The 26,793-nt window shown below is 42.3% G+C and overlaps 1 protein-coding gene across 1 annotated transcript in view; it reads right to left on the bottom strand.

Moving 5' to 3' along the window:
• The window catches only part of ippk (inositol 1,3,4,5,6-pentakisphosphate 2-kinase), a 97,502-nt gene that overhangs the window by 19,064 nt on the left and 51,645 nt on the right, over positions 1–26,793 (bottom strand). The window contains exons 5-9 of the mRNA XM_080181787.1: positions 18,109–18,230; positions 16,812–16,901; positions 12,099–12,157; positions 3,736–3,808; positions 2,213–2,492 (exon numbers count right to left, since the gene is read on the bottom strand). Of these exons, the coding sequence (XP_080037913.1) occupies positions 2,213–2,492; positions 3,736–3,808; positions 12,099–12,157; positions 16,812–16,901; positions 18,109–18,230 (624 nt within the window). The remainder of the gene's footprint in view (positions 1–2,212; positions 2,493–3,735; positions 3,809–12,098; positions 12,158–16,811; positions 16,902–18,108; positions 18,231–26,793) is intronic.

The following is a 26,793-nucleotide window of genomic DNA, read 5'->3' as shown; positions in this document are numbered from 1 at the left end:
TATGTATAGGATAGGAATAGAAGGATATGGTCCCCAGAAGGGTAGGGGGTTTTAGTTCAGTCGGGCAGCATGATCAGTGCAGGCTTGGAGGACAGAAGGGCCTGTTCCTATGCTGTAATTTTCTTTGTTCTTTGTTTATTATGGGGAGAAAGTGCAAACTCCCCACAGGCAATAACCCAAAGCTGGAATCAAACCCAGGTTCCTGGCACTGAGATGGCACTGCTAACCACAGCACTACTGTGCTGCTGTTATTGGAAAAAAAAGTCATTGTTTAGCACTTAATCATACCACACATCAGCCTAAACCAGAATGTTATCAAAGTCTTGCTGCATGGAGGCTCAGACTGCATCAGTTCCTGAAAAGATGTGAATTGTACTGACACTATGGGCCAGATTTTACCATTTGGAGGCAAAGTGACATAAAACGGATCCGTTCCAGCGCGCCCATACGCTTTTTGCCAGCTCCGGTCCAGTCTGCGCTGTGGGGCAGGACTTAGCGCTGCTGGAACAATTGGAGCTCTGAACTGTGCATGTGTAGTTCCAAAGAATCTGAAAGAGCACGCCCGGGCGCAAAAGACAAAAACAGTGGGGGGGGGAGGTGGTATTCTCCCAAGTCCATCCATCCCTCCCAACCAAACATCCATCTGAACGCCCCCCCCCCACCACCCGCCCCCTCCGGCAGACATCAGCTGAAGGCCAGGAAGGTGCTGCAGGCTATCGAACGAGTGCAGTACGAAGTCTCACAACAGCAGGTTGAAGTCCAACAGGACTTTATCCTGGTGTTGAGAGACTTCTTACTGTGTTGACCCCAGTCCAACACTGGCATCTCCACATCAACGCGTGCAGGTCAGCAGGATGGTGGAGGGACAGCAGCAATCAAGGTAGGTTGGGGGTGTGCTCTGCCCAAGGGGTGGGAGGGGGGGCTGCCTCCCGGGGAGGGTCCAATCGCAGGGGGTGTGCTCTGCCTCCCAGGGGGTTCAGATTGTGCGGGAGCAGGTCTGCCAGGGTGGTTGGGGGGGGGGGGGGGGGGGGGGGGGGGGTGGTGGTGGTCTGCAAAGAGTGTTCGAGGAGGTTGGGCATCAGAGGTTCCCCTGCAGAACAGGAATCTGCTTCAGATTTTTATTCTGCAAGTGGATAGCAGTGCGAATCCGAAACAGATCTGAAGAAGTAAAATGGGATTTGGCGGTAGAGTTGGGTGCGCGGCTCATTAAGTTGATTTAAATGCATGCTAATGCACTTAAATCGTCGGGCTGCCCAATTGGGGTGCAGACCTGGACCGTGCCCAAATCGGGTGTTGGTAAAGGTGCGATCTGCTCGGTTTCAGATGCAGATTGTGTTACAGGTCTGACACCCAAGTTTACTGCCATTTTGTGCCTTTTTTTAGTAAAATCGGGCCCTATGTAATCATTAGCAATCATGCCCACTTCTGAGCTTATCTTGAAAGGAAGATCAGACAGAAGTAGCTGAAGATGGCAGGTCTTAGGACACTGGGGAGCTGGTGCAGCTGGTGAGTTGGTTGGCCAATCTTCTTTTGTGCTAGGTATGGCTGTAACCAATGGAGTACATTCTACTTCTCTTCCTTGCCAGATTCTCTTGATGCAGCAGCAGCAAAACTGACGTCTCACAAGATACAATGCTGCCTTAATATTAAGAGTGGTCAATCTCACCTCCCTTCTGGAATTGAGCTCTTTTGTCCATGTTTGAACCAAGGCTGTAATGCTGAGTGGCTCTGGTGCAACTTGAGCCATCAATGAGCAGACTGTTGCTCTATTAAGTGCTCCTGGATAGCACACTGATGCCATTTAACACTAACAATATTAGCAACTGCACAAATCTGTTTTCACTAACTGCATCAACAGTGACAGACACACCAACTAAACATATCTAGGTGATAAGAATGACCAAAATTATAAATTGAAAACATTTGACTAACTTTTCACAAGGCAAGACATAAAATAATCTCTTTAGCTAGCAAAGAAGAAATTCAAGAACTTCAGGAGGCACCCTTGCCTCTTTAGAATGGAAGGGGAGATATGCCTGCAGAAAAAAGTTTCCTTCAGTCTCCTGTTGATTAGACAGGGCTAATTCATTTGTATAGAAGAATACAAGGAAACACAATCTAATTTTATAAAAAAACCACAAATCACACTCAGCTTCCGAAATATACAGGTACTGGCAGACACACATACAAAAGGTCGACAAAATACACTTACCGTTTCTTAAAACTTCCCTGCGAAAATGACTTGCTTCACAATGACTCCTTCCCTCTGAGACAAGTGTTCTCTTCAAATCACCTGCCTTGCAATTGTCTACATTGCTCACCAAAGCTATAGTTATTACTTGAATCAGTTCACTGATAACAGTCCTTGTGCACTGTGGTCCACTAACCACACCGTTAGTGGGAAAGAAGTAAGCTTTCAAATGATTGGCAAGTTCATTCAGATCCATTAAGCAATCCTGGTCATCTTTACAGCCAAATATCAACTCCCCATTCTTCATGTGTTCAAGTAATACATGAGGTTGGTAGTGGGTGCAGGACACAATGGAGGGAAATAGAAGAAAAATGAATTACTATACAGACATTATGTAAGACATTAACACCACCAGGGATTAATGTTTCAACAGTTAAATAAAGTTAAATGATTAACCATTTCAAGAATAGCACATCTGTGGCATTTAAAGTTTTGCCTTCTGCATGTGGCAATTCCATATTGTATGTTAGGACTTGAACCTGAAAATACTGAAAACAAGTTTCTCCATGAGAGGAGATATTCTTTAAATAGTTCTACAAACAAGTGCCCCAAATTCATTTGAGCAACCAAAGTGGCTCACGATTCTTTTCTTTCAGACTAACCATAGAGATCAAAGCTGTAGTTTATGCATTGCAAGACCAACCAACCAAATGGACATCTTCACACAACAGTTTAACAGTAGAAAAATATCCCTTAACTACTCAGTCAAAGAGCTGTGTAAGGTGTAATACATAATAAAGAGCTTTTACTTGATAACACGATTACTTAATTTCCCCACCCCTAAACAACTGAACAAAGGCAACTGCTGTCAACCTAACAAATGTAATCATTTTAAAATTGTGCTTCAGCTGTTGAAGGAAAATCAGTATTTGAAGCTAATCAGTTCAGTGAAGTTAACAGATGGTAAGAATGCTTCATGTTAAAATGTTCTATGAGGCAAATGGCAAAATTGAATAAATGAAGGGGCATCCCTTTAAGTAGTGATAGCTTGATTCACTTCAGCCAAACTATGATTTTTGACAACAAGTCATCATAATAACTGCCAAACAACTTCAGGCAGTGAAAATTAAACATTGAGCCTCAATCCTTCAAACTTTTAATGACCATTGTGAATTTTAAAAATGTTAAGTAATTTAAATCCATATTTTTGTCTCAATCCCATTTTTCTTTCCTCTATATTTTGCTTGCTGTAATTATTTTGACATTGAGTTCTTCATTATAACTGACACTTGCTGGACTATATTATTCATCAATAAGATGAAGAATCTCCCATTTCAACATCCATTGTGAGCAACTACTATGAAAATGCTCACAGAACTTAAATGGGCAAAAGCAATTTTAATGAGCACCAGGTGGCGATAGTTTGCCAGTAACTACTCCATTAACTCTACATGACATATTCAGTTATCATCATTCAGAGGAAAATGTTTTAAGCGTTCTTCAGTTTTCAGTGGTGCTAAGCAAAACACAATGACTATAATTACCTTGAAGATTTTTAAATTGTTTTGAGGCTCCTGTAACAAACTTTTCAAGGCAATGTACATACGTTGTTTATTCCTGTAAAACAGACACATAAATCAAATTATTGCACTTTTCCAAGTATTGTTCGTGTCTCAGAACACTTCTTCTGAGGCAGCCTGCACTCACAACAAACCAGTTAAAGACTTGAATGCAAAGTGGTCTTGGCAGGATGCCCAACAACTTTTTTTAAAAAATTCGGGCCAGCATTTATTGCCCATCCTTAGCTGCCTTTGAGAAGGTGATGGTGAGCTGTCTTCTTGAAATGCTCCAGTCCACGTACTGTGGGTTGACCAACAATGCCATAAGGAGGGAATGCCAAGATTTTGACCCAGCGACTGCAAAGAAACACAATACATTTCCAACTCAGGATGGTGAGGGGCTTTGGAGGGGGAGCTTGCAGGTGCTGTTCCCATGTATCTGTTGCCTTTGTCCTTCTAGATGAAAGTGGTTGTGGGTCTGAAAGGTGCTAAGGATCTTTGGTAAATTGCTGAAGTGCATCTTGTAGATCGTACACAGTACAGCTATTGAGCATCAGGGATGGAGGGAGTGGATGTGGTGCCAATCAAGTGGGCTTCTTTGGCCTGAATGATATCAAGCTTTGAGTGCTGTTGGAGCTGCACCCATCCAGGCAAATGGGGAGAATTCCATTACACTTCTGATTCGTGTCTTATAGATGGTGGACAGGCTTTGGGGAGTCGGGTGGTGAGTTACTCACCATTGTGTTCTTAGCCTCTGACCTGCTCTTGTAGCCAGTGCTTCTGTGGCAAGTCCAGTTGAGTTTTAGAACAAAGGTAACCCCAAGGATGTTGACATTGGGGATTCAATGATGGTAACATCAATGAATGTCAAGGGGCAGTGGTTGGATTGTCTCTTACTGGCGATGGTCATTGCATAGCATTTGTGTGGCATAAAAGAGTATGAAAGTAAGCCAGGAGAGAACATAAAAGCTGACTGTAGAAGTTTCTATAGACATGTACAGAGAAAAAGGATTGACAAAAAATGAATGTTGGCCCCTTACAGTCAGAAACGAGACAATTCATAATGGGGAATAAAGAAATGGCCGAGGAATTAAATTTGTACAAAGGAAGGCAGGAATAATGTACCAAAGATTCTGAAAGAAACTAGTTTTAGTGAGGAGCTGAAGGAAATCAGCATTAGTAGAGAAGTGGTTTTGGAGAAATTGATAGGATTGAAGGTGGATAAATCTCCAGGTCATGATAATCTTCATCCCAGAGTACTTAAAGTGGCGGCCCTGGAAATAATAGATACATTGGTGGTTATTTTCCAAAATTCTTTGGACTTTGGTCTGGTTCCTACAGATTGGAGAATAGCTAATGTAAGCGCACTATTCAAAAAGGGAATGTAGAGAGGAAACAGGGAACTATCAGTGAGCCTAACGTTGGTACTGGCAAGTTGCTAGAGTCCATTATCAAGGATTTCATAACTCGACATTTGGAAGGCAGCGGTATAACCGGACAAAGTCAGCATGGCTTTACAAAAGGGAACTCTTGCTTGACTGAGGAGAGCCAGTGGATGTGGTTTATTTAGACTTTCAAAGCTTTCGACAAAGTCTCACTTAACAGACTACAGTGTAAAATTAATTGGGATTGCAGGTAATGTCTTGAGAAGGATAGAAAGCTGGTTAGCAACTGGAAGCAAAGAGTTGGCATTAATGGGTTTTTCTGATTAGCAGTCAGTGACTGGTGGGGTTCTGTGGGGATCTGTGCTAGGACCCTGTTAGGGATATGCAGAAAATCTTGGGATTTAAAAACTAATGAAATTACTAAACAGGGGAAATTAATTTAGAATAAAGACAGAATAAGGACCACTATGTGCCTTATGCTTATGCTGCAAAGAGATTGTCTTCCTATACACCAATGAATTCCTAATTCTACTGGAAGGTAGAATGCAATTGGCCAAGGTAAATAATGTGTACCAATGCAATTAGAGCATCCAGTTAGGATGACAGGGTAAGTGGGAGAACTGAAGTTTTGAAAATGTATAACCGTTTCAACATTGCATTGTAAACTTCAGAAAGGAGTTGGTGTGTCCGTCTGTCTTTCTGTCAGCACATGTTGGTCAAATAAAGAAAACGGCTTTAACCATTTTGTTTCTCATAAGTCTTTGTATTTAGCTGTTCAGCTCAAAACTTAGCATCTGAGAGAAATCCCCACTTCAGACCCCAACCGTTCACATTATATATTCATGATTTGGAAGAGGGGACTTATCTCCAAATTTGTAGATGATACAAATTTGGGTAGGAGGGTGAGCTGTATGGAGGATGCAGAGATGCTCCAGCGTGATTTGGACAGGTTAAATGTGTGGGCATATGCATGGCAGATGCAATATAATGTGGATTATTGTGAGGTTATCCACTTTGGTAGCAATAATAGGAAGTCAGATTATTACTTGAATAGGCATAAATTGAGAGGTGGATACTCAATGAGGCCTTGGAGACCTCGTGCCTCAGTCGCTGAAAGTAAGTGCACAGTAACAGCAGGCAGTAAAGGTGGCAAATGCTGGCCTTCATCACAAAAGGATTTGCATATAAGGATAAGGATATTTTGCTGTGATTGTATAGGGCATTAATAAGGCCACATCTGGAGTACTGTGTGCAGTTTTGGTATCTTATCTGAGGAAGGATGTTCTTACTATAGAGAGAGTACAACAAAAGTTTACCAGGCTGATTCCTGGGATGGCAGGTCTGTCATATGAGAGCAGACTAGTCAGCTGGGATTTTATTCACTGGAGTTTAGAAGAGCGAGAGCAGATCTCATAAAAACCCATAAAATTCTAACAGGGTTAGACAAGGTAAATTCAGAAACAATATTCCAATGGTGGGGAAGCCCAGAGCTTGGGGTCGTAGTTTGAGGATAAAGGGTAAACCTTTTCTTCACCCAGAGGGTGGTGAATGTGTGGAATTAAGTACCATAAAGCAGTTGCTGCCAAAACATTGTTGATTTCAAGAAGAAATTCGATATAGCTCTTGGGGCTAAAAGGGATATGTGTGGGGGGTGGGTGGGGTGGAATCAGGATATTGAATTCAATGATCAGCCATAATCAAAATGAATGGCTTGAAGAGCAGGATTGCCTGGTCCTGCTTCTAATTTCTATCAATGTTACTTGCCAGTCCAAGCATAGATATTGTCCAGATCTTATTGCGTTTGAACATGGACTGCTTCAGTATCTGAGGAGTCATGAATAGTGCTGTACACTGTGCAATCACTGGCAAACATCCCACTTCTGACTTTACGACGGAGGAAAGCAAATCTAGATCAGGCCTAGTACACTCCCCTGGAGGGACTCGAGCAGACATTTCCTGAAGCTGACTCCAACCAACACCTGATACCCATTAATTCCAGTTTTGCTAGGATTCCTTGATGCCACATGCTGTTGAATGCAGCTTTGGTGTCAAGGGCTGTCACTCTCACCTCTGGAATTCAGTTTTTTTGTCCAGGTTTGAACCAATGACGTAATGAGATCAGGAGCTAAGTGACCCAGGTGAAACCCAAACTTGGAATCATTGAGCAGGTTTTTGTTTATTCATTCATGGGAACGTGCATTTGGCTGGCCAACATTTATTGCTCATCTCTAGTTGCCCAAGGACATTGAGTTAACCACATTGCTGTGGTTCTGGAGTTACACGTAGGCCAAACCAGGTAAGGACAGCAGATTTTCTTCCCGAAAGGGCATTAGAGAACCAGATGGGTTTTTCCGACAATTGACAATAGTTTCATTGTCATCAGTAGATTCTTAATTCCAGATATTTTCTGTTGAATTCAAATTCCACCATCTACCATGGTAGGATTTGAACTGGGGACCCCAGAACATTAGCTGAGTTTATGGAAACTACTAGGCCATCACTTCCCTCTATTGCTGAGCAGGTGCTGCTTGATAGCACTGTCGATGACCCACTTCTGTCACTTTACTGATAACTGCAAGTAAACTGATGGGGCGGTAATTGGACAGGTTGGATTTGTCCTGCTGTGTGTGTACTGGACATAACTGGGCAATTTTCCATAGTGTTGGATAGATGCCAGGATTGTAACTGTATTCAGAGTGCTTCACTAGGGGAGCAGCAAGTTCTGAAGCACAATTCTTCAGTACTATTGTCTGAATGTTGTCAGGGTCCATTGCATTTGCAGTATCCAGTGCCTTCAACCCTTTCTTGATATCACATGGAGTGAATTGAATTAGCTAGCGTCTTTAATATAAAGACACATCCCAAAGTGCTTCACAGGAGCCTTATACATATGGTAACAAGCCACTTAAGATGATGTTAGGTCCGGTTTTATCGTGGGTCTTAAAGTTGAAATGTGAGTTACTGAGGTAGAGTGGTGAGAGGAAGGAATCCAGAGCTTGGGACTTGGGCAAATGAAGGTACAGCCACCAATAGTAGAGCAATTGGAAATGCACAAGTGGCCAGAATTAGTGGAACACACATTTTGGAGGGTGGTAGGTTTGGAGGAGATTAGAGATAGAGGCAAAGCCATGGAGGAATCAATAAACAAGGATGAGGACTTAAAATTGAAACTTTGCTTGCCACAAGCACAGTTCTGGATGATCTCATGTTTAAGGAGGATAGTAGGTGGTAGATGAGTCAGAACTGCACTGATCTTGAAGCAACAAAAACAGACATGAGCAGAAGATGAGCTGAGACAAAAGCAAGTTGAGGGATGTTACAGATGTGGAAATAGCTGATCTTAATGATGGTATAAACATGTCAGAAGCTCATTTCAGGATTAAATGAGACATCCAGTTTGCAAACAGGCTGGCTTAATCTCAGACAGGATGGAGGATGAATTTAGTAATTCAGGAGCAAAGTCTGAAGTGGGGGCTGAAAGCAATGATTTCTCTTCAGTCTTCACAATTGTGAGGCTACAGTGCCATTAAGAAAGATATTTAAGCATGTTTTCTGCAGTTATAAGCAGCTCTGTTCTTTTTTATTTTTGGCACCAAGCTGCCTTGAGCTGATGTGGTTTTATTGTTGATAAAGCCATATAATAGGCCTTTTATTTATTTTTAATTTGACCTAATGCAATGTCCTGAAGTTTTCAAATTGTCTGGTTAGCGACTGATTGACTGGTCAAGTGGGATATTTCTCCACCACAGAAGAAATTTACTTTCAGTCTGGCAGAAGCTGCTTGGACTTCAGACAACAAAGTCTTTGTGTCTCTCTCCCTGGTACATAAGAACATAAGAACTAGGAGCAGGAATGGACCTCAATCCTGCTCCACCATTCTAAGATTATGGTTAATCTTTTTGTGGACTCAGCTCCATTTGCCCGCCTACTCACCAGAACCCTTAATTCCTTTACTGTTCAAAAAGGTATCAATCCTTGCCTTAAAAACAATGAAGTAGCCTTAAAAACAATGAAGTAGCCTCAACTGCTTCACTGGGCAGGGAATTTCACAGATTCACAACCCATTGTGTGAAGAAGTTCCTCCTCAACTCAATCCTAAATCTGCTTCCCCTTATTTTGAAGCCATACCTCCTAGTTCTAATTTCACCCACCAGTGGGAACAACTTCCCTGCTTCTATCTTATCTATTCCCTTCAAAATCTTATGTTTCTGTAAGATCTTCTCGCATTCTTCTGAATTCCAATGAGTGTAGCCCCAGTTCACTCAGTCTCTCCTCATAAGCCAACCCTCCCAACTCCGGAATCAACCTAGTGAATCTCCTCTCCACCCCCTCCAGTGCCAGTATATCCTTTCTCAAGTAAGGAAACCAAAATTGTACACAGTATCCAGGTGGGGCCTCACCAGCACGTTATACAGCTGCATCATAACCTCGCTGTTTATTGGAAATTCTGCTGGGTGCTGGCTAGTTAGAAGCTGCTAGGACTCCAGACGGCAAGCAATGTGTTTCTGTCTCTTTCCCTGGTATTGTAAATGCAACTCTTGGTGGCTGGCTAGCTAGTAGCTAGAGGCAAGGAGTGCCTCTATCTCTCAAAGTATGCTGAAAGTTCCAGGGCCAGAAGGCCTCAGCATTTTCAACTCAACATCCAAAGGAGTAATCCACAGCAAGGGTTGGAAAGTTGCAAACTCCAGCATGACATGAGCATACGTATCTTCTGTGCTAAACCTTGGACAGGAGTATGTTTGCAGAGGTTTGATTAACAGTACATTTAGCTGTTAAGGTACATACAATATCATGCTTTTTTGTTTGTAACTGGCAAAAGTTATTGCTAATTGTCTTATTATATGTTAACTGCATTCTTAAATAAACTTTGTTCGATAAAAGCTCCCAAGTGGGTCACTGAATCATACCCGGACTGAAACATCTTATGCTTTCTTTACCCATGCCAAAGTTCAAAGTACAAAACTTACGGTCTAGGCTGACTTCATAAAAAACCTTGGAGTTTCTGACCTGGATTATAACACAATTTTTAATTCAAGGTAATTTCTGCTCATCAAGTAGTGGATATCAGGTAAGCAGTTTCATTATTTAGCAGCAGTGAAGGAATCAAGAGAGATGGTGTTGAGATAAAGCTGAGTGTTGCCAATGTACGTGTGAAAAATTACACTGTGCCTTTGGATGATGTTGCCAAGGGGCAGCATGTAGATGACGCACAGGGGCAAGCCAAGGAAAGATCCACTGGGGAAACCAGCAATAATGATGCAGGAGCAGGAAGTGAAGACATTGCAAGTAATTCTCTGGCTACAATTAGATAAGGCTGGAAACATACAAATAGTCCCACACAGCTAAATGACATAGAAGAAATGTAGGAGGATAATGGTATGTTTAACTTTGTCAGATAGCTCAAGGAGGACAAGGAGGGAAAGTTTACCTTTGTCATACTCACATAGAAAATGAGCCAATTTATTGCATCAGGATGACACAGAAGGTTTATTTACACTGTTATTCAGAAAAGGATTAGCATCAATTATCCGGGGGCCCTTCTTGAACGAAACTATTCATTAGATTTAATCGGACAACAATTTACAAGAACTAGGAGTGCTGGCATGTTCAAAGTCAGTCCACCCTGACAGCAGTGTTTAACTAGCTCATTAACCTTATAACCCCTTAGGTAAAACAATAAAATCTCAAAAGTTTCATGCACTTCAGAGACAACAGCCCAAATCTTCCCGCATCTGGATCCTGCAGAAGTAGTGACTCACATATTTGCACTGAAATGGGCTGGGAAATTTAAACTGATTTTGCTGCTTGGGACCATTCATGAATTTCTCCAGCAGTGAGTTCAGTGTCAGACAATTGGGCGAGATATACAGGATTTATCTGGATTCTAATCCAGGAAACAATGTTGTTTAATACCTGGTATTCAGATTCAGTGATGAGCCAGCATAACTGAGTTGAGTGCCACAATCTGACCCATCCACCCACCCATTTACTGACTGAAAAAATTGAGACTTTTTTTTGAAACTTTTCTGCAAACAACAATTACTGTCATGAAAAGGGGCATATCCTGTCTCTGTCCATCTTTTCTTGCAGTTGATGGTCTTCCCTGAGGATGCCTGCACTGACCCATCAAAAATGCTTCAGCCAGGATCCAAAGTCCTGGCTGAAAAACAATTTGCAATAAAGTTCAGGTTGCAGAAATCTTTGCCGACAGCATCAACATGCACAGTATCGACTTTGGTCGCAAGATCTGGGCCAACATTCTTAATTTAAACCCATATTTGTTTGACATTTATAAATGAAATTTAATACTTGTTCCAGTCTGTTTGCCGAAGAATTTGGACAACTAGTTGAATGATTTGCACACTATAGAGATTAGATTATCAGTAGTATTTTGGTTTTACAGCACAGAAGTTGCCCAATTAATGCACTAGCTACCATGGTTATCCTTTTGGAACAAACCATCTCTACCTCGAAAGCTTGAAAATTTCTCTTTCCATTTAGTCTGATATTTTAAGTGGTCGCTGATAGAGAAACTAAACTTATTAACCCAATGTTAAAGTTTCTAAAGTCAGAATGAACTGTACATTGCACCAGGACAGGACAAAGCTTAGTTGGCTCCTCACCTAAAATATTACAGTGGGTCAGTGTCTCCATCCTGTTCGGTTATACAATTAGATCACGGCTACAAGGCTCTGGCATTCATCTAGGCAGCTTATCATGTAATTAATGACAGAAAAGTAACTCAAAGATATTCTTTTTATATAGTTGAGGTGCATGACATTCAGTGCTCAGAGATCTCAGGAAAACTTCTAAAAATATTTAAAAGTTTTGAGATTTAAAACAAGGCTGATTGCCAACTTCTCAATAAACAAGTTATATTCATGGAGCTAGCAATTTTTCCAGTTTAATTTAGTACTCTTCCAAAAAAGTATCACATCATCTTATTCAGAACTTGTACCTTACCCTGAGAAAAGATCGAGAGGACAATATTTGCTAATCCTTTTCCATTTTCCATTAGCCACCTGTTATGAAGAAACATACCAGTTATCTCAAAATCTCAAATCAACTAAAATCAATATAGAATTGATTTCATAGAATCCTTAAATGTAGATACAAGCCATTTGGGCCATCAAGTCTGCACCAGCTCTCCGACAAAGTGTCCTAAACAGACCCACCCTCTGCTCTATCCCTGTAACTCCACGCATTTACCCCACTAATCCCCCTAACCTACACATCTTCAGACACAAAGTGGCTTTTTAGCCTGGTCAATCCACATACCCTTTGGACTGTGGAGGAAACCAGAGCACCTGGAGGAAACACATGCAGACACAAGAAGAAGCGTAAACTCCAGAGACAGTCACTCAAAGCTGGAATCGAACTGGGTCCCTGACGCTGTGAGGCAGCTGTTCAAACCACTGTGCCACCGTGCTGCCTCATAAATGATAATGATGCAAAACGTGAAATTTAAACTAGAAAATAATTTGCATCTTCAAAATATGTTCAAGTTTTACCACAAGGAGAGCCCTTACGTACAAAACTGAAAAGTTGCAGATAAAAAACACCTGAGAAACTAATAGGATGCTGCAAAGTAGTGGGTTGCTGCAGGGTGGATTGAGAGTAAAGATTAAAAATAGGCCAAATGGCCTACCCCATCTGTAATTATCTTGCTATCTTCTAAAACTATATCCACTTACAAAAAAAGTGGCACATCTTCTTTGATATACACTTACACTAGATAGAACATAAGAAATAGGAGCAGGAGTAGACCATCTAGCCCTTCGAGCCTGCCCCCCCCCATTCAATAAGATCATGGCTGATCTGTCGTGGCTCAGTTCCACTTTCCCGCCCTCTCCCCATAACCCTTAATCCCCTCTCTTATCAAAAACCCATCAACCCGCGTCTTAAAAATATTTAGCGAGGCAGCCTCCACCACCTCAACGGGCAGAGAATTCCAGAGATTCACCACCCTTTGAGTGAAGAAGTTCCTCCTCAACTCCGTTCTAAACCGCCCCCCCTTTATATTGAGGCTGTGCCCCCTAGTCCTACTGTCTTTTTTGAGCGGGAAGAGTCTCTCCACCTCTATCCTATCCATCCCATTCATCATCTTATACGTCTCAATGAGATCTCCCCTCATTCTTCTAAACTCTAACGAGTACAAGCCTAGTTTATTCAGCCTCTCCTCATAGCTCAACCCCCTCAACTCCGGTATCAGCCTAGTAAACCTCGTCTGCACTCCCTCCAAGGCCAAAATATCTTTGCGCAGGTGTGGCGCCCAAAACTGCACACAGTACTCCAGCTGCAGCCTCACCAATGCCCTATACAGCTGCAGCAAGACCTCCCTACTTTTATATTCAATCCCCCTCGCTATGAAGGCCAGCATCCCATTCGCCTTCCTGACCACCTGCTGCACCTGCAAGCTGGGTTTTTGCGACTCATGCACAAGGACCCCGAGGTCCCTCTGCACCGTCGCCTGCTGCAGTTTTTCGCCCCGTAAGTAATAGTCCTTCCTACCATTCTTCCTGCCAAAGTGGACCACCTCACACTTGCCAACATTAAATTCCATTTGCCATTTCCTGGCCCATTCGCCCAGCCTATCTAGATCCTTCTGCAGACTCTCCACACCCTCCGCACAATTTGCCGTTCCCCCAATCTTGGTGTCATCAGCAAATTTCGACACCATATACTCGGTTCCCTGGTAAAAAGCTGAGGCCCCAGCACCGACCCCTGGGGCACTCCACTAGTCACCATCCGCCAATCCGAATAGCACCCGTTGACCCCCACTCTCTGCCTCCTGTTTGACAACCAATCCTCTATCCACGCTAACACCCTACCCCCAACTCCATGTCCCTCGACCTTCTGCAATAACCTCTTGTGAGGTACCTTGTCAAACGCCTTCTGAAAATCCAGAAAGACCACATCCACCGGCTCTCCTCTATCCACTGCCCTAGACACATCCTCATAGAACTCCAGTAAATTTGTCAGACACGACTTCCCTTTAACAAAATGTCTGTGAGAGACTTAAAATGCAAATATTCTGTTTACCTTGATTACTTTGCGGCAAGCTTTCCAACTCAAATAAAAGATTTCAATGACATTTTCATTTCAGTTTGAGAGATATATTTTTAAGATTTGTTTTGTTCAAATCTAAAGAACTTTGTAAATATATCTTGGGCTGACTTGCTCCAATTCCATATGTTCAGGTACACTGTTGAATCCAGTAAGTATTGTCATCTAATTAAAAACTTTACTATTTCTGCTGAAATACAGAAAAAGACTGTTTATTGATCATGTCAGTTTCTAATCTAATCATGCTAATAGATTTGCAGTCTATAGATCCAAGTCACAATAGGGTAAAATTATTTTCACAATCTGAAGTCAAGCAATCATACCATTAGAAGTTAAAGTTACCGAATTTCAAGTGCTTCTGTCCAACTTCTGCACTTAGAGAATGATACTCTAAACTTCTGGCTAAAGATACACCTTTGTTAGGATGGCATAGTGGTTAGCACTACCAAGGACCTGGGTTTGATTTCCGGTTTGGGTTGCCGTCTGTGCAGAATCTGCATGTTCTCCAAGCATCTGTGTGGGTTACCTACAGTGCTCCACTTTCCTCCCACAGTCCAAAAGAAGAGCTGGTTAGGTGCATTGGCCATGCTAAATTCTCCCTCAGTGTACCCAAACAGGCACCAGAGCGTGGCAATTAGGGGATTTGCAACGTAACTTCACTGCAGTGTTACTGTAAGCCTACTTGTGACACTTATAAATAAATTTAAATAAACCTTAAAATCCAAAATTGCATTTTGTTTTACACTTTATGGATGTTGTCTAACATGCTATGCATTCCCAGCATTTCCTACTTTTATCTAGTTATTGAGCACATGTAGGGAGCAGGGATTCGCTTGCAGACGTGAACTCAAGAAGGATAGCTAAATGAAAAATAATCTACAAACATAAAAATGAAACCCACCAAAACATGTTACGTATAGCCACTATGCAAATATTTAGTATATACACAAAAAAACTGAATACAGAGCTGCTAACAAATAAGGAAGACACACCAGTACAGTACTGCATTGTTGGACGTACCATCTTCTCAATAACCATAGAACTTAACAGCGCAGTACAGGCCCTTCAGCCCTCGATGTTGCGCCGACCAGTGGAACAAATGTAATGACCCTCTAACCTAACCTAATCCAATGTTATCCATATGCCTAGCCACTGACCATTTGAATGCCCTTAAAGTTGGCGAGTCCACTACTGCTGCAGGCAGGGCATTCCATGCCCTTACTACCCACTGAGTAAAGAACCTACCTCTGACATCCGTCCTATAATTACCACCCCTCAATTTAAAGCTATGTCCCCTCGTGTTAGTCATCACCATCCGAGGAAAAAGGCTCTCACTGTCTATCCTATCTAACCCTCTGATCATCCTGTATGCCTCAATCAGGTCACCTCTTAACCTTCTCTCTAACGAAAATAACCTCAAGTCCTTCAGCCTTTCCTCATTAAGACCTTCCCACCATACCAGGCAACATGCTGGTAAACCTCCTCTGCACCCTTTCCAACGCTTCCACATCTTTCTTACGATGCGGCGACCAGAACTGTACGCAATACTCCAAGTGTGGCCGCATCAGAGTTTTGTACTGTTGCAACATGATCTCATGGCTCCGAAATTCAAACCCTCTACCAATAAAAGCTAACACACCGTCCGCCTTAACAACCTTATCAACCTGGGTGCTAACTTTCAGAGATCTATGCACATGTACACCGAGATCTCTCTGCTTGTCGACACTAACAAGAGTCCTTCCATTAGCCCTATATTCTGTACTTCTGTTACTCTTACCAAAGTGAATCACCTCACACTTTTCCGCATTAAACTCCATTTGCCACCTCTCAGCTCAGCAGCTTATCTATGTCCCTCTACAAACTGTAACATCCATCCTCACTGTCTACAACTCCTCCGACTTTGGTGTTGTCAGCAAATTTACTAACCCATCCTTCTGTACCCTCATCTAGGTCGTCATTTATAAGAATGACAAATGGCAGTGGCCCCAAAACAGATCCTTGAGGGACACCACTTGTAACTGAACTCCAGGTTGAATATTTCCCACCAACCACCACCCTCTGTCTTCTATCAGCTAGCCAATGCCTGATCCAAACTGCTAAATCACCCTCAATCCCATGCATCTGCATTTTCTGCAGTAGCCTACCATGGGGAACCTTATCAAACGCTTTGCTAAAATCCATATACACCACATCAACTGCCTTACCCTTATCCACGACTTTGGTCACCTTTTCAAAGAACTCGATAAGGTTTGTGAGGCATGACCTACCCTTCACAAAACTGCGTTGACTATCCCTAATCAATTTATTGGCTCCCACTTGCCTGCTCGAGGGGATGCAGAAGAGCAAAAGAGAATCCCTGATGTCCTGACTAATGTTTAGTCCTCAATCAAATCACGGAAAAAAGTTCTGGCCATTATCATAATGCCGTTTGAAGGAGTGTGCCATGCACAGATTGGTCACTTTCCTACATTACAACAATAACTACAAATTACAAGTACTTCAACTGGCTGCAAACTGCTTTTGGTTATGAAAAGTTTTTATTATTTGCTAGTTTTTAAAATAATTTTGTAAATAAAGTGATGAAAATTTATGTTTAATGAAAGTAAGTACCTTCAGATGCTGATGCATGCAGTAGCGACACACATGGCGCTTAATATCCTTGGTAATGTGACTTGAAAAAGGGATGAATCCACATTTAGGCTATAAATAAAAGAGAAGGTAGATTATTCTACTGGCAATAATCAGTATGAAGATGAGTCTTTTACTTAAATGCAAAATTAATTGCCCATTTTTAAAAATTCGCTGCTGTGACATTTTGTTCAAGTGCAACACAAGACAACTGTCACAAATATTTACATTAATATTTCAGTGGAATTTCCCAAACCCTTTACTAATTGCAAATGGATGCTAAGTATTTATTTTAAATCAATAATTGTTACAACGGGGCAAGGCCAGCAATCATTGTTCACCAGGTTGCCCTGAGGCGATAGTGGGTGTTCTTGACTCAATGCTGTCAGGAAAAATGAGGTATTATATATTTTGTGGTAATATTACCATTATAAATATAATTGGCAATAAGAAACCATGTCGACAAGGCCAGATTTGATAAACCAGCTTTCTGTCACCATCAGAGAATACCATAAGAGCAACAGGACATTGTGTGAAGTGACAAGAATTCTGCAGATTCAGAACTCTATATCGACTGCTGCCATAGCTCAGAGTGTAGTTTAAGCTAAGATTTTTTGGATCTGTTTTAAAGTACTATTTTCTGTGTGAAGCCATTCTTTGGTAATATTTTAAAATTTTCATTATTTTAATAGAGGTTTACATGAATATAAAATCATCACAATTGGTTAGAGATATAATTTCTTGATTTCAGGAAACCTCCTCATAAGATACAAATTGAAAATATCATTTTTGGCAGCTGGTTCAAGTTTCCCTCTGGGATTTGGGCAGCGTAGCATTTACCATCAGCCAGGCCTTAAAAAATGATGGAAATGCTATTCACCTTGATGCAACTGAGTGGCTATAAATGTCATTCGATAAAGGACAATTAAGATTGCACTAATTGGTGAGACTAAAAAGGCACAAAGAAAACTTCAAATGTAATTTAGTTAAAGAGAAGGCTTTGTTCACACACATTTATTGCAAATGACATTCATTTGTGCAAAATAACCTGAGCATGTTCACATATCAATGACTAGGAGGCATATTTTCCTTGAACAGAAAAACAATTTTCATTAAAATATACAGAAGATACAAAATAAATTACAGAAACTGTATGTTTAAAGATATGGTGGTCCCTGAGACTTGCAGGACAAACACGGAGGACCTGACAAAGCACACACTGTAACCAAGATTATCTATTTATAGAAAAGTGAAAATTATTCAACATTCATTCAGTTACCTTGATTTCTATACAGAGGGGTGGTCGTTTTTCAATTTGATGGCAGGTTTGGAATTTGGTGAGATCTGGTAGGCATAAAGCATACCCGCTGAAGGCATCCATCACTTTATTGCAACGCGAGCCTATAAGGCAAAATAGAGATGTATTTCTGAATGCAAACAACCAACTTAATTGTTACTATTTGTAACATGATGGATGCTGTCAAATTCCAAGTTAATAAACAGATTTCAGTAAATTTCATTAAAATATCATCACTGATGCAATCTTAACACCAATCACTGAATAACAGTGATTTTATTCATGTTTGCAAAACTATCTTAAAGTACAAAACAATTTAAATCATTATAAAAAGTATAATAATATTCAACTTTTCTCCACAAGAGTATGTTTTACTCAAAAGGTGCCTCAATAAAATTGCAACACATTTAATATTTACTATATGCATTCAATAACAAGCATATAGCCTGAGGATTTCAGCAATTTTCAGTCCTTTGATATTGAATAGGAACAAAGTAGTAAACCATTTACCAGGTCTGGTCGGCTCCACCAGTTGCGGCTGATCAATCACTTCAATGTCTTTTACACCCACTATCCTCATAATCCTTTAAGTTCCTGTTGATCAGGAATCTACCTTAAACATACTCAATGACTGAGCTTCCACAGCCCTCTGTAGTGGAGAATTCAAAGATTCATAACTCCATATGTAAAGAATTTGTTCTTCATCTTAGTCTTATGTGGTTTTCCTCCTATTTGAAATTCAGCCCCCAGTTCTAGACTCTCCAACCAAAGGAAGCATCTTATCTGCATCTACCCCAACAATTCCCTTAAGGATTTTGCAGGTTTCAGTGAGAACATCTCTTGGTGACCTTTGCCCCATTGCCCTTTTATGGTGACTTCCCCAAGCTTGAGCGCATCCTTCAGCACAAAATTCCGAGATGTTGCAACATATCAATCTGTAACACCGGTAGTGGAGAACTCTTTGCACTGGAACAGCAAAATGTTTCAGGCAGGCAAAACAGCATCTTTCACCAATTTGATAACCCTCCAGCAGCAATTGATATTTGTCACAGTGTGTATCCCTAGTAACAACCGGTTGAGCAGAGATCTGCATCTCAGAGCTCAGGTTGAAACCTAAGAAAAGCCTCTTTCCAGGCCTTCTTTGAAAACGCACATTCCAATCTTCTCCACCACAGCCACTTAAGAGAGCAACATGTCGTGGCGCAGGAGACTTGCAGGGCAAGGATGAAGGATATGCTAAAGATCGTCACTCTCACCCTGGTTTTTGTTTGAGAGCTCAAGTGATGAGATGTTCTACCAACCGCTAAGAGGACTATCTGATAGGATCCACTATCTTCTATTTCCACAGTATTTCAAGGGCATTCAAGAGGCCCAACGTCTCACGGACTTGTGATCAACAATTTTGTTGGCTAAATTTAGAATATAGAACATTACAGCGCAGTACAGACCCTTCGGCCCTCAATGTTGCGCCAACGTGTGGAGCGAATCTAATGACCCTCTAACCTAAACTAATCAAATATTATCCATATGCTTATCCATTGACCATTTGAATGCCCTTAAAGTTGGCGAGTCTACAACTGCTGCAGGCAGGGCATTCCACGCCCTTACTACCCTCTGAGTAAAGAACCTACCTCTGACATCTGTCCTATAATTACCACCCCTCAATGTAAAGCTATGTCCCCTCGTGTTAGTCATCACCATCCAAGGAAAAAGGCTCTCACTGTCCACCCTATCTAACCCTCTGATCATCTTGTATGTCTCAATTAGGTCACCTCTTAACCTTCTTCTCCCTAACAAAAATAACCTCAAGTCCTTTCCTCATAAGACCTTCCCACCATACCAGGCAACATCCTGGTAAACCTCCTCTGCACCCTTTCCAATGCTTCCACATCTTTCTTACGATGCGGCGACCAGAACTGTATGCAATACTCCAAATGTGGCCACATCAGACTTTTGTACAGTTACAACATGATCTCATGGCTCCGTAATTCAATCCCTCTACCAATAAGAGCTAACACACCGTACGCCTTCTTAACAACCTTATTAACCTGGGTGCCAACTTTCAGGGAGCTATGCACATGTACACCGAGATCTCTCTGCTCGTCAACACTAACAAGGGTCCTTCCATTAGCCCTATATTCTGTACTTCTGTTACTCTTACCAAAGTAAACAGAGGGGAGTACGGAAGGATGAGAGAAGAATTGGCAAATGTTGACTGGGGGAGCGCGTTGGAAGGTAGGTCTGCTGAGGAGCAGTGGAGAATCTTTAAGGAGATCTTTCTTGGTGCTCAGCAGAAATTTATTCCGATGGTTAAAAAGGACCGTAGGAGGAGAGGTAATAAGCCGTGGTAACGAAGGAGGTGAAGGAAAGTGTTAAATTAAAAGCAGAGGCGTTTAGAGTAGCAGGCGAGAAGACGATTGGGAGAGGTTTAAATGTCAACAAAGATTGACAAAGAAGTTGATAAAGAAGGGTAGGATAAACTATGAAGCTGGACTAGCGCTTAATATAAAAAAGGACAGCAAGAGTTTTTACAAGTATATAAAAAGGAAGAGGCTGGCTAGGGTGAACATTGGACCCTTAGAGGATGAGAGGGGGGACTTAGTGGTAGGGGATGGGGAAATGGCTGAGGCCTTGAATAACTTTTTTGTTTCGGTCTTCACGGAGGAGGACATGAATAATTTGCCGGGTGTTAGCGATGGAAAGATGGTAGGACTGGAGGGTCTCGATGACAGTATTGTTACTAGAGAGGCGGTGCTCGACAGACTGGAGGGACTGATTGTGGACAAGTCCCCAGGACGGGATGGAATGCACCTGAGGGTTCTGAAAGAAATGGCGGTGGTGATAGTGGATGCCTTGGTGGTTATTTTCCAAATGTCGCTGGATTCCGGTGAAGTGCCGGAAGATTGGAAAACGGCTAATGTTACGCCGTTGTTTAACAAAGGTGGCAGGCAAAAGGCAGGGAATTATAGGCCGATTAGTTTAACGTCTGTTGTAGGTAAAATGTTAGAATCTGTCAAGGAGAAAATAGCGAGGCATCTTGAGGGGAATTGCTTGATAGAGCAGACGCAGCACGGTTTCATAAAGGGGAAGTCGTGTCTGACAAATTTATTGGAGTTCTATGAGGATGTGTCTAGGACGGTGGATAGAGGAGAGCCGATGGATGTGGTCTTTCTTGATTTTCAGAAGGCGTTTGACAAGGTACCTCACAAGAGGTTATTGCAGAAGGTAAGGGGACATGGAGTTGGGGGTAGGGTGTTAGCGTGGATAGAGGATTGGTTGTCAAATAGGAGGCAGAGAGTGGGGGTCAATGGGTGCTATTCGGATTGACGGTTGGTGACTAGTGGAATGCCCCAGGGATCGGTGCTGGGGCCTCAGCTATTTACCATTTATATAGATGATCTGGAGGAGGGAACCGAGTGTATGGTGTCGAAATTTGCTGATGACACCAAGATTGGTGGAACGGCAAATTGCGCGGAGGGTGTGGAGAGTCTGCAGAAGGATCTAGATAGGCTGGGCGAATGGGCCAGGAACTGGCAAATGGAATTTAATGTTGGCAAGTGCGAGGTGGTCCACTTTGGTAGGAAGAATGGTAGGAAGGGCTATTACTTATGTGGCGAAAAACTGCAGCAGGCGACGGTGCAGAGGGACCTCGGGGTCCTTGTGCATGAGTTGCAAAAACCCAGCTTGCAGGTGCAGCAGGTGGTCAGGAAGGCGAATGGGATGCTGGCCTTCGTAGAGAGGGGGATTGAATATAAAAGTAGGGAGGTCTTGCTGCAGCTGTATAGGGCACTGGTGAGGCCGCAGCTGGAGTACTGTGTGCAGTTTTGGGCGCCGCACTTACACAAGGATATTTTGGCGTTGGAGGGAGTGCAGAGGAGGTTTACTAGGCTGATACCGGAGTTGAGGGGGTTGAGCTATGAGGAGAGGCTGAATAAACAAGGCTTGTACTCGTTAGAGTTTAGAAGAAAGAGGGGAGATCTCATTGAGACATATAAGATGATGAATGGGATGGATAGGATAGAGGTGGAGAGGCTCTTCCCGCTCAAAAAAGACAGTAGGACTAGGGGGCACAGCCTCAAGATAAAGGGGGGGCGGTTTAGAATGGAGTTGAGGAGGAACTTCTTCACTCAAAGGGTGGTGAATCTCTGGAATTCTCTGCCCGTTGAGGTGGTGGAGGCTGTCTCGCTAAGTATTTTTAAGACGCGGGTTGATGGGTTTTTGATAAGCGAGGGGATTAAGGGTTATGGGAGAGGGCGGGAAAGTGGAACTGAGCCACGACTGATCAGCCATGATCTTATTGAATGGCGGGGCAGGCTCGAGGGGCTGGATGGCCTACTCCTGCTCCTATTTCTTATGTTGTTATGAATCACCTCTCACTTTTCCGCATTAAACTCCATTTGCCACCTCTCAGCCCAGCTCTGCAGCCTAGTTATGTCCCTCTGCAAACTGTAACATCCATCCTCACTGTCTACAACTCCTCCAAATTTGGTGTCGTCAGCAAATTTACTAACCCATCCTTCCACACCCTCATCTAGGTCATTTACAAAAATGACATACAGCAGTGGCCCCAAAACCGATCCTTGAGGCACACCACTTGTAACTGAACTCCAGGTTGAATATTTCCCATCAACCACCACCCTCTGTCTTCTATCAGCTAGCCAATTCCTGATCCAAACTGCAGTAGCCTACCATGGGAAACCTTATCAAATGCTTTGCTAAAATCCATATACACCACGTCAACTGCCTTACCCTTATCCACCTCTTTGGGCACCTTCTCAAAGAACTCGATAAGGTTTGAGAGGCACGACCTACCCTTCACAAAGCCATGTTGACTATCCCTAGTCAATTTATTTCTCTCTAGATGATTATAAATCCTATCTCTTATAATCCTATCCAAAACTTTGCCCACAACAGAAATAAGGCTCACTAGTCTATAATTCCCAGGATGGTCTCTACTCCCCTTCTTGAATAAGGGGACAACATTTGCTATCCTCCAGTCTTACCTGTAGCCAATGACGACATGAAGATCAAAGACAAACTTTTCCACAAGCAACAGGTTCAGCAAGTTGGGAGTGTTCTGTGGCAAAGTAGCAAAAACCATCCTTCATGATGCAGGGGACAGGTAGTCTCAGCATTTAGCGATATTTGGCCTTATTGTACAGACAGTACACACACAACTTAGTGCAGTCGCACACAAATGTAGCTGTCGAGGTGAGGGTGACATTGGGTACATTTTCCCCCTCTATCTAGAGCTTTATATATTGTATCTACGTGCACACAATCCCTGGGAGGTAGTGGTATTGTCACTGGATTAGTAATACAGAGATCAAGGATAATACTCTGGGGACCTGGGCTCAAATCCCACCACAGCAGATGGTGGAATTTAAATTCAATAAAACATTAGGAATTAGAAGTCTAATGGGAGGGAGGTGCCCTGGAAATCCTTAATATCGACTCTGGACCACAGAGGGAAGCCTCCTGCTGATTACCATATATCATCCCCCTCGACTGATAAATCAGTACTTCACCACGCAGAATTAAGTGTTAATCTGGTGATGCTACAACAGACTACTTGCGTGTCAAACAGCATAAGCACCAAATAATAGACAAGAGCTAAGCAATTGTACAACAAGGGAGCAGGTCGAAGCTTTGCAGTTCTGCCATATCCAGCCATGAGTGCTGATGAACTATTGAACTACTCACTGAAGGGGGAAGCTCCACAAATACTCACATCCTCAATGATGGAGAAGTCCAGCACATCAGTGCAAAGGAAATGCTGAAGTATTTGCAACAAACTTCAGCCAGAAGTCTCAAGTGGATGATATTTTTCAATCTTCTCTGGAGATCCTCAGCATTACAGGTTCCAGTCTTCAGCCAATTCAATTCTCTCCATGTGATATCTAGAAACAACTGACAACACTGGACACTGCAAAGACTATGGATCCTGACAATCCCTTTGTGCTTCTGATTTCCTAAGCATTTTCCTGTTTACAAATTAGTCTATGCCTCCATTCCTCCTTCCAAAGTGCATAACCTCTCACTTTTCCACATCGTATTCCATCTGCCATTTCTTTGCCAAGTCTCCTAATCTGTCCAAGTCTTTCTGCAGCCCCCCACTTCCTCAATACTACCTATCACTCCATATATCTTTGCTTCATCTGCAAACTTAGCAACAGTGCCTTCAGTTCCTTCCTCCAAATCGTTATCTCCAAACCATTACCATCCTGAAGAACAAGGGCAGCAGATATCTGGCTACATGGCTATCTGGAGGTTCCCTTCCAATTCAATAACCATTCTGACTTGAAAATAAATTGCCAGCTCCTTCACTGTCACTGGGTCAAAATCTTGGAACTCACCCCCTAATAGCACAATGGGCGTACCTGCACAGCTTAAGTATTTCAAGAAGGTAGCTCAACATCAATTCTCAAAGCAACTAAGGATGGGCAATGGATGCTGTTGTAGCCTAGGACGCCCACATCCCGTAAATGAATTTTTGTTTTAATCTTTGACCTCCTGGTAAAGTGAGTGACCGTTGTGACTCAGGCTCTCAGTATGGGCTCCTCATCTGTGCAAAGTACAGAAACACCAAGAACACCTCACACCTGTTGACCAGGTTTTTATTACAATGGAAAGATACACCTCTACCAAATGTCCAGTTTCTGCCTCAGCTCGCTATATTTTTGGTGTATGCCCTGGTCTCTCCAAACCATATCAGCAGTGCCTTCAGGTAGTCTGGTTTATGGCGAGTCAGTAAAGCATCAGTCGGCCTACCTCCCGAAGAACATGTCCATGATTTATCTTTGCTCTAGAGGCCAGTGTGAACTAGTCAACAGATGCTCAGCAGTCTGCACTCAGACAGATTAGGGCAGAATATAGCAATGTTGTCTATACACAGAGAAGCTTCGACCTGCATATTTCTGCTGTCTAGCATCAATCACTCCTCCAATGCCTGAATCCTTCCTGAAATACTCAGTAAAAAGATCTATGCAACACACAGACTAGACAGAGGAAGAAAAAGACATCCCTTGCCTGACCCCAGGTTGGATTGGAAAGCTATCCAATTACCATCCTTTGATTTTTTTTTTTAATTCATTCATGTGACATGGACATTTATTGCCCATCCGTGGCCGCCCTCGAAACCAAGTGGCTTGCTATGCCATTTCAGAGGACAGTTGAGAGTCAACCACATTGTTGTGGCTCTGGAGTCATAGGTAGGCCAGACCAGACAAGAACAGCAGACTTCCTTCCTTAAGGACAATAGTCAACCAGATGTGTTTTTCTGACAACTCACAATGGTTTCACTATCAATAAATTCTTAGTTCCAGATTTTTTGTTGAATTCAAATTCCACCATGTGCCATGGCAGGATTCAAACTCAAGCCTCAGAACATTAGTTGAGTTTCTGGGTTAATAGTCTAGCCATAATATCACTAGGCCATTGATTGAAATTGTACTACCGATGTTTGCGTAGAACAGTTGGATCCAATAGAAGCAAAGTGAGGATGTTTACAGCCAACCTAGAAAAAGATCTGTTTGTTCAGAAAACATTGTTTTCAAGTTTTTGGAATTTTCCACTGGAAACTGGGAAAGGGAAAGAAACACTGCAACATCTACTCCCTAAATAGTGGGGTGTGCTTTAAGGTATAGGAATTTTTAGAGATTGAATACATACAACAATTGTTGCCTAACAGCATTTCTTTCAAAGTACAACTAAGGAGGAACCTTTTGAGGGAAATGTCCTGTAAGAGTAATTTTAACTACTCAAATGCAAACTTGCATGTATAGTATTATTTTCTTTTGTTAATAGGTGTTTTCATTCAATATTTAAAATCCTCAGAAGTGTTACTGGAATTTGTAGCTTCAGACTTCAGTTCATACATTCTCATAATACAATACAATACAAATATAAAATAATTGTGATAGCTTGCCAAGTTTCCTTTTAGGATTTAATTTGTATGGCACTTAGCACCTGCTGGATCATCACATTGTCAGCTCATCCCAAATTAGCAGATTGCCCAGGCTTTCCTATTCACTGTCATCTAAGACTGCCATGAGGGGTCAGGAAGGACTGGGAAGCCATGCTACATGTGCTGCACTTCATACAATCTGGCACAAAAAGATTTGCTGAGTCTCACTACGTCAGATTGCGATGGTGTCAATGAGTTCAGGCAGCTAATCACAAAATTTTATCTGTGGACCTTTTCAATGAAAAACATAAGCCACGGAGCAGACTCTGGACCAGAAGACAACTTTGGAGGCTTCCGAGTCAAAGAGCAAAGCTCTCTGGATTGTCGTCTCTTGAAGATCCTTCTTGATACCAATACCAGGTACAGGAACAGATTTTGCATGCTTTCCTGAAATCAGGATACTTCTCTCTTGCCTTCAGAACACCTTTCAGGATAAAGAATCTCTGGATATTCACCTTGATCATTTATTACCGGTGTATTGGGATAGCAAGGTTTTCCAGCCTTTATAATCATCTGGAGTTCCTGTTTTCTGGGGTTAGTTTCATGTTCAGCTGCGTTCTCGGCAACCCTCTGGTCTTCCTGTCAGTGAGTCAAACAATAGGAGGTAGTGGTCAGCAAAGAACACTGGCTTGATGTTGGTGTATCTGACCTTGAATGCTCGGGACACAAACAGGAAGTTAATTCTGGAACAGACAGACCTG

The sequence above is a fragment of the Carcharhinus amblyrhynchos genome, chromosome 3 (genome assembly GCF_965287045.1).
Source record: "Carcharhinus amblyrhynchos chromosome 3, sCarAmb.v2.hapA, whole genome shotgun sequence".
Classification (NCBI taxonomy): domain Eukaryota; kingdom Metazoa; phylum Chordata; class Chondrichthyes; order Carcharhiniformes; family Carcharhinidae; genus Carcharhinus; species Carcharhinus amblyrhynchos.
Note: the sequence above shows the minus strand (reverse complement) of the source record. Positions and strands in the feature narration are given on the sequence as shown.